This window comes from Poecilia formosa, unplaced genomic scaffold, assembly GCF_000485575.1.
Source record: "Poecilia formosa unplaced genomic scaffold, Poecilia_formosa-5.1.2 Scaffold587, whole genome shotgun sequence".
Taxonomy (NCBI): domain Eukaryota; kingdom Metazoa; phylum Chordata; class Actinopteri; order Cyprinodontiformes; family Poeciliidae; genus Poecilia; species Poecilia formosa.
Window position 1 is genome coordinate 19,945 of NW_006800526.1, and position 9,134 is coordinate 29,078.

Genomic DNA, 9,134 nt, shown 5'->3' on the forward strand with positions numbered 1-9,134 from the left:
TAAGAGAAGATTTAAGCTTGTTATGTGTCAAACATATATATGGAATGAGAAACAAGAAAAAAATTCCCTTTAAAGTGACAAAGTTTGGATTTAGCTCGTTGAACCACACTAAACTGATTAAAAATGCTTTTTGTGGTTGTGATAAAAGACACAAAATGAAACGGCTTGTGGGTCCATTTGCTGAAATGTCTCACAGTTCTCATGGCACACAGTTCTGACAATATTCTTGTCTTTCGATATTTTCATGAAGACAAAAAAATATATAATTTTGACATCTGAAATGAGTAAAATTGAAACTAAAATTCATGTTTTTTTGTGGATTGTTTGACTAAATGCCAAGATCAATGTCAAGTAGACACTTTTCTGTTCTCACTGGCCAACTGAGACATGTGACAGTGAACTTTTACTATGGTCACATGTTACACTTAACACCATTACTTTGTGGTCAGACTAGAACTTGCCATTTAAAGATATGATGATACGTTATCCAAAGACTGTACATAAAGAAAACTGATTAATGTGTTCATATTGGCTCTTTTCTGACCATGTGAACATGAACAGTCTCTGGTGGAATGTGGAAACACTGCACATAATTCTTCTCTGGTGAAATGAGAATAATATATTTTTTTTCTAGTAATGTTTTTATATAATACAACCATACTTCAATACATTGTTCATTTTACATGACATTTGTAAACATTTGTGCTGCCACTGCACCCTTACATTATGCCCATCGTTTCTCTGAAGTTTTGAAAGTGAAATCAAGTATGAAGTACACAGTAAGCCGACTACCTGCAGGTCTTCATTCATGACAGAACTGAACAAATTATAAGTGTAGCTACTTCATGCCTGATAGCTGGCAAAAGGAACGTACAGTAAGTCAGATTATACATTGTTTCTTTATGGAGTATTTCCATTTCAATGCTGATGTAACAGAGTCCAACACAACCTCTTTGATAGTGTTCCTTTTAGCACCCATGCTCTGGAACAATTCGACACTTCAGGATTTTCAGGTAATTCTGGATCTTGTTTGAATCACGGCGAAAGCAATAGAGGAGATCGTAGTCGTTCATGAGTCGCCATTCAGCCCTGTCAGACGCCAGCAGAGCCTCCGGGGAACCCAGGTTACCAAGAGAACTGTTTATTACTCCCAGCATCTGCATCTGAGGCACAGGAACACACATGATTACTTCAACTTTCAAACCAATACCAAAACGCTCTTATTGATAGTAAACCACATATTTAAAGCTTCTTAATGTCTATTTAGGAGACTGAACAACTTTCTTCAAAAAATATGACATTCAACTCATCTGTCTTCAAAAAACATGGTTTGAGAAAAAAAAACTGGTAAAGTAGTCTACAGCTCTGGTGATCAGGTGGATGAGACGAGTTAACCTCAAGCACTATCAGACGGTAACAGTTTTATGCACTGATGCATTTTGTTCTAAAATAAATTACTTTAGGAATTAAAAAACAACAAAAACATAAACCACGCAGTGTCCTCTATGAAAGCTCTCATGAGAAATACAAAGTGTTGTGATCTGTGTTTTCTGTGTATTTCTTTTGAGGTGTTTCTGTGTGTATTAGCCTGTTCCCCTGTGAGTCTCTGTCTTCCCTGTTGATTGATCCCAGCTGTGTCTCGTTTCTTTGATTACCCTCTCAGTGTATTTAGTCCCACCTGTTGTCTTGTCTCTTCTCATTTTCACTCCAACCTGGGTTCAACCTGCGTCTCTCCTCACCACCTCATCCACACATCATGACACAAAGCCTTTTACCCACCAGAACTACTTTCACCAAGTTCCTTTAAAACTATTTATATTCCACACAGCTATAATTTCCTTTGTCTTGAAATATCAGTGTTTCAGTGATTTAGGTGTGAGGTTTTACTGTTGTCATGACCATGTGCTAGAGCTTGAAGAAATAATATTGATGGAACATAACTTTAGAAATATATTAAATTATGAAATATAAACCATATATGATGATTAATATGTACAATGATTTCCTGCTGGAAACCTTTTGTATGTAAGCAGCTTAGGATAGTTTGCTTACATTCTTGGTATCTATCGGAATCTAAATAGTGGTTGAAAAAGAATAGAATCAATTTTCTCTTTTTTTGGGTGTTCAGCTAATTTTCTTTTTTTTTTCCATTCTACTTTGTTTTATTGTTACTGGGTTCAGTTCAACAAACATAACCAATGACCTTCAAATTTACCAATGACTGCCTGACCGGAACCAGCGCATTGGGAAGAGGTTTACCCGTCAGGTAAACTGAGACTAGACTGTCATCTTCATCAGTGAGCCAACCATTTCATTTCACAAAACATGCACTCACTATTTCTGTTCTGTCTTAGAAGTTGAACTCTGAGAGGATGGGTTACTCCAAAAATCAACCATTTTCTTTTAATGTTTGGTATTGAAACTCATAACTGTACACATAGTCTGAAGAAAGTAGCAAGAGACCTAACTCATTGTAGCTAATATTTCAAATGTTCACTATTTGCTCATAAAACCTTCCCCTCTTTTTCCCCCCATCAGTTTGTGTTGAGTATTATTGATGCATTAGTATATTTTTTGGTGGTTTCTGTTCTTTGTACTTATTTATTTTATTGGGACAGCAGTATGAATAATGAGAAAATAAAATATCCTGTTAATTAAAAAGGTTCCTGGTCTTTTTTAGTGATAAGTAAATTTTAATCTGATAAGTATAAATAATCTCCTTACGTCTCTCATAAAGGTGGCTCAGAATCATTCACCTTGGTTTATGATGTAGATTATGAGGACGTGTGTGCAGGCATGTACCTTCTCAACCACTTTCTGCACACCCCTGCGTAGTTCATGCACCATTTCGCTCATTTCCAGGGACTTGTTTGAGCTGAAGTTGTTAAATTCACGGTGCTGAGCCATGTTCTGATGAAAATGCCACAGAGGTTCCCGCCATGCGACCAGGAGCTTCAAAATCACCTCGGTTAGTTCCTCTCTCTGCAGAGCAGCAGGACATATGGAAACATGGTGAGATACAAATGTCAGGAGAGCTTGTTTACCGTCACAGCTGTACGCAGTTACTGCTTAAACCGTTGCATTTTCAATGCAACGGTTTAAGCACACACACATGCTTTCTGTGTGTGTGTGTGTGTGTGTGTGTGTGCGTGTGCATGCGTGTGTGCGTGCATGCGTGTGTGTGTGTGTGTATGTACATGTGCATCACTAAACCGTTAACCGTTTAAGCAGTTGTAAAAGGTAATAACTGAAGGGGAACCCAAAAGGTTACATGACGTTTCACTATGATGTAGACAGCTGATGTCAGGAAGAGGAAATACGTTCCAGAAAGGTTAACTCACCGCTATTCTCTGAGCATTCTCTTTGCCATTTGGAGTTAGGATGGTAGACGTGTGGCAGTTGCGACTGACCCGGCCAATCTGGTTCTTACTGGGAAGGAAGTAGAGTTCCTGATGGAGTAGACATGAATGAGAATGTCAAAGGTCAGGCTTCTTCTAAATGCCATCTGTGGACAGAGTACGCAAGTGATTAATATTAGTGATGCTTTCTGTGTGTGTGCGTGCGTGTGCGTCTGTGTATGCGTGTGTGTGTAGTGTGTGTGTGCGTTTGTTTGTAATACCTTGTGGGGACGATTTTCCTGACATATACTACGTTGTGGGGACCAATTGCTCCTTGTGGGGACCGGAGCCTGGTCCCCAAACCCTGTTTTTGGGTCAGAGGTCAGAGTTAGGGCTAAGGTATGAATTGAGTTTTGGTTAGAGTTAGGGTTAGGTATGTGATGGATAGGCTTAGGAAAAGGGTAAAGGTAAGGTTTGGGCTGTAGAAATGAATGGAAGTCAATGGAAAGTCCCCACAAAGATAGCAACACAAACATGTGTGTGTGTGTGTGTGTATGTACATGTGCATCACTAAATAATAGCAAGAAGAGCAATGGAAGATGGGTTACAGAGAGCATTTTGCATATTGCAGTTTATGGTGCTGTATGGTGCAACATATTACACAGAAATGTATCCTGCTCCTCTCAATGCTTTTCTAAATCTGTTGAACTGACATCGTTAGTGATGTTTGGTCCTAATGGCCCTCACGACTGGAATAAAATAAAAAGGATGGAAGAAAATTGCTGCAGCTAAAATTTAAGTATTGTTTGGTTTTTATTCATACCATTATCTTTTGGTATCTTTGCCAATTTTATATTTGTCTTATTATTTTTACTAAACTTAATTTTATTTTCTATTTTGTCATTTATCTACTTGTGATGTTGTGCTTGTTGCAAAGCACTTGGGTCAGCTGAGGCTGCTGTAAATGTGCTGTATAAACTTTGACTTGACTAGAATACTTTCGGTCAATATAATAAATTATTACTATCAAAATTCAATGTATGAGTATTGCTAGTTTCACTGCAGTTCAGAAAAGCACTGTGGTATGCTAGTCGTGACAAATACCCATCTGAATACTATTTGATGTATAACCTGATGATGTCATTCTCAAAAATGCAAATATACAAACAGACCCTTGACACTGGATTTAATTCTGAGGTGTGGGTGAATGTCTCTCTCTGTGTTAAAAGGCTTTTTTTTATTGATGCACAAAGTGTGACTTCATTCCATCTATTTAATAGGTGAGATTAGATTTTTTGTTACAGACACCATCCGCTTTGTTGCAGCACCCATAAGAGCATTACAGTTATGAGCCCCATATGGTCAGAACAGACAACAAGGTCTGTATTTAAAAAAAAGAAAAGAAAAGAAAAAATATCTGTGTTCCTATGAGGAGTTCCTTGGCGATGCCTGTTGCTGTGTCAGTCTACCTTATCAGCAGATTTCTGATATCAGCTGATGATGAGCCCACAGGGACCATTTTAAAACAACTATAAGATCTGGAAAGCATGGCAACATGGCATCCAGAAGGTTAAAAACTTATATAGGTCATACTGTCATTCACAAATTACCATATATATTAGCATTTGTTGTATTCTTTCTTGTTGCCTTTGGTCACCTAAACTATGTTTTATGTTTAAATGTGCATATAGCTAAAAGAACAGCTGAGATGTTTTTGATTTACTTGCTTAAAGTTATTTTTCCAGATCTCTTAGAACACTTAATGTTGTCAGACAGGTTATGTTTCAGTCAGTTTTTTGATTTCACAGGTCCAGCTGTAATCAGGTCTGGGTTTGACAAGGAAAACTGAAGTTAGTATCCATTAAATGTAGTTAATAATAGTAAATTGAGCAATGAGGTAATTCATTTTTCATGTAGGACAAGGTTGGTTTGGACAGCTAATTTTCTCAACTACGTAAAATCAGAACTTAAAAAAGAGGTTTTGGATTTACTCAGGTTATCTTTCTCAGGTTATTAAAATTAATTTACTTTTAAACTTTTAAACATGACTAAAAAAACAAAAAAAATTATGAAGGTGAAAATACAGTGTATTTATTTGATCCTCCTCTTACAAAACCTTTTTAGGTATGATAACATGTTTAGTTCCCACTTAAAACAGAGTAATGTACTGTATGTCCTAAAATCACTTCTTCATTTAAATCTTTTTTTTTTTTTTAATTATTGGCAAAGTAAGGTTCACCAGTAGACCAAACTGTATAATCCTAACCAATCACTGGCATAGCTAATAAAACAGAACTGTTACATCTAATAGATAGATCGAGTAGAAATGCACTCTGGACACAACGGATACACTCAGAACGACAGAACACAAGTATATCAAAGAGACTGATCCAAATCATTAAAAATCCTCAGGAAATAAGAAAAAGTCTTACAAATTCAGAGTGTAGGTCATTTGAAATGCCATGCATCCTGGCTGAGTGCTGGATGACCCGGTCAAACAGGTTGGCCAGGGAAAGGAAGTGGCATCCAGTCTGGCCGTTGGTGCAGCTGGATGCTGCTCTTATGCTGCTCAGCCTGCTGCAGAGTGCCAGGTAGACTAGCACCACCAACACGGGGGAGACTAAGAAATGCCAAAGAAAGAGAAAAATGAGGAAAAACAACAAAGACCGGAATATTAAGAAAACTCACAGTGACCCTCAAGAATATGGACAGTAAGTAAATGAATGAATTGATATATTTTCTCCATGTTTTCCATATTAAAACCTAAATGTGCCTCCTTTTTTTCAAAATATTAAAATGGATTCTACAAAAAGCAGCAAAAAAGGTCAAAACTTCATGCAGTGACAGACTGAGAAATTAGACGGGATGTGAAGAGACAGAGAGAAGTCCTTTTCATGCATGATACCTGCCTGGTCTGATGTGTGCAGACATCCTGTAGGTGCAGAAGGCTTTCGTCTCTGGTGCAGAAATGAATGCTTCAGTTTCAAGACAGCAAGAGCTTTATATGAATCCTCACTGATAATTTGGCTGGTAAGCAAAAATAAGGAGGGGGATGTTAAGAAAGGATGGGGGGAGAAGGGGAACAGGGGCATGTGAGTGATCAGTCAGATCACTGTAAGCCCAACCCTAAGAACAATGAGTCATTCTAGAACAGTTTATTTTGTGTTGTTATTATTTCCAGGGGTTGAAAGCATTGTAATCATGTTGTCTTTCTTTGTCCTTCATGTCCTTTAATGCCCTTTAATATCTCTCTCTCAAACTCATATACTATGGGAGAGTAGGTATGATGCATACAGGTTAATATCCTATGGCTTATGTTTTATTTTAATGCTTATGAACTTTGACCTAATGACCCTGTCTGAGCCCTGAGGTAGCTATCCTGGGCTTTTTTTCTACAGCTGCAAGAAATCTAGACTGTCTTTATTTCTCTGTCCTTGGTGTAAAAATGATGACAGAACTGTACTCTGACCTATTCATGAATATCTGTACGTAAGTGCTCCTATCATGTACATATTCATAAACCTGGTGGTTATGTATGTATATGTGTGTGTACCATGTATTTAATACTTTGTGGGGACCATTTTCCTGACACATATTACTTTGTGGGGACCGATGCCTGGTCCCCACAAGGAGAAATGCTGATTTTCGGTCAGGATTTAGGTTTAGGACTAAGGTGTGAATTGAGTTCAAATTCAAAGTCAAAAATACTTTAATAATCCCAAAAGGAAATTAAATATTGTAACACAATGATTTAGATTCTTCAAAGAGTTATTGAAGATGGTGATGACTGTTGGTAGGAAAAATCTTCAGCAGTCTGTACTGCACTGAATCTGAAGAAGCCTCTGACTGAAGATGCTCTGCACACAATAACTACACAATAAGTTTTTTCCTCTGCCTCCACCAACTAAACCACTTCAGTCTCCTTCCAGGTCCCAACAGGCCACTCTTTCAGGTTCTATGTCTCAGACAGGAACATGTTTTGGAGTGAAATGCTTGCATCTACCCAGAGCAAAAGCAGGGCAGCCATGTTGGTACATTTGGAGGAAGAAGGGAGGAAGCTTGCAACTCTGAGACGAGTATCCAGGAAACTTGTTTTTGAGATTTTGACTAATCCAAACTACAATAGTGCTTTGTTCACAATTCAAATCAGTAAACCCACCAGCCCAGCAGTTGCCTCATTAAGTTCTTTTTAGAATAATTTTCCTTTCTTTTCAAAATAAAGCTTCACTACATTATTCCATATACTCTTTCTGCATAGCCTACAGACTCAGCATGTTGACTAAGTAAAATTTTGTCCTATCAGTGTGTGCATCATAATGTCTCACTCCTTTTACACTCTGATGCTGAAGGTTTGTTGTACTAAAAGGATGTCATTACTTCATTAGAGACGATTATGTGATTCAGTCTAGAAAGCTTCATCTCATAAAAGCATTGATTTGTTTTGGAGATTGAAAACAGTACATTATCAGAGATGTTTCACTGATAATTGAATGATGATTCCACATGTGACCAAGCTACATGTGCAGACAAACCACACTTAGGCTTCCATGGGAAGCTGTGTTGTCAGGCAGATCTTCTCATGTTGTCATTTTTAGACTGACCTGTAGAGTTAAGGGGTCAAAGTTTTGTTCACGAATGCCCACAGGACACTACAGTCACTGGATCTGACCTTTCAATCCATAATTACAGAAAGCAAATTTTCCTGGTAGACAAACAAAGAAACCTTATTGATGTGTTGGAACAATGGAGATTTGAAAGTTATCTTCTGGTTAAAATCTTTCCTGAAATAAATGGTGTCTCAAATACTAGACTAAAAGTTTATAAATGTTCAAAAGTTTGGAGTAAAAAAGAGTAAATTATTGGAGATTGCGAAAGTTTTTGCTAAAACCTTTTGAACTTCCGAAGTTGTCTGAAATAAAGATCGTAAGATGTAAAAATGTGAAAAGAAATGTATTTATTTTTTGTTGTTGTGAAGGATTGAATATCTAAATATTTCTCACTGGAACAAACTTCCACAAAACTGCAAAACAGCTGAAACATTGAGTTCCTTGAAATTGATTAACAATAACTGGAACACCGATGAATATATCTGATGTGCATTTGTTTGATGATTATTCTTGATGATTTTGAAGATGGTATTTGACTAAATGTAATGTTTATTGCTTGTTTCGTAATTGGTTACTGTATTATGTTTGTATAATGTAAAGCACTTTGAACTGGGTTGTTGCTGAAATATGCTGCAAATAAATCTGACTTAAATATTGCTGTTAATTTCTGAGAATGTGTTAGTCACAAAGTCAGTGCCATAATGTACAACTTTCCTGGAAGAGCTGCATAGTCTGCCTACTTGACTATTTAGTAAAATGTTTATGCTGTTATGTTTGCTCTATATTTCTGTATGTCACTGACAGGTGGACAGTGCCTGACAGATAGCCATTATGTAGATAATCATTTGGACTTATCTTTGTTGTTAATTTGTAATAAAAAAAAACAACTCATTTGATTAATCCACAGTGTGTTCTAGAAGCTGAAGGTTGGCATTTTGGGTCATTCAAATCTAAAGGAAACATTTTTCTCCAGCAGATGCAATCTATGTCAGTAGGTAGATCAACACCTGTTTACTCTAATAAACAGACTATTTGACAATTTATTGTGTGCTTTGATGATTTTTGATACTTAGAAATTTTGTTTCCAAAGTACCCTGCCTTTAACATCAATGTATTTCCCTCTCGGTGTATTATGGGGTTTTTCTTCCTTTCTATGGTTGAGTCTGATACCGTTGGCTCTCCATATCAT

At 37.1% G+C, this 9,134-nt stretch overlaps 1 protein-coding gene across 1 annotated transcript; it reads right to left on the bottom strand.

The window, feature by feature from the left end:
- Positions 1-632: 632 nt before the first annotated feature.
- prl2 (prolactin 2) lies at positions 633-9,134 on the bottom strand. The gene is made up of 5 exons (XM_007541092.2): positions 9,116-9,134; positions 5,771-5,958; positions 3,342-3,449; positions 2,803-2,982; positions 633-1,163 (listed from the first exon to the last, which is right to left on the bottom strand). The coding sequence occupies exons 1-5, from the start codon at positions 9,132-9,134 to the stop codon at positions 969-971; spliced, it is 690 nt and encodes a 229-aa protein (XP_007541154.1). The 3' UTR covers positions 633-968.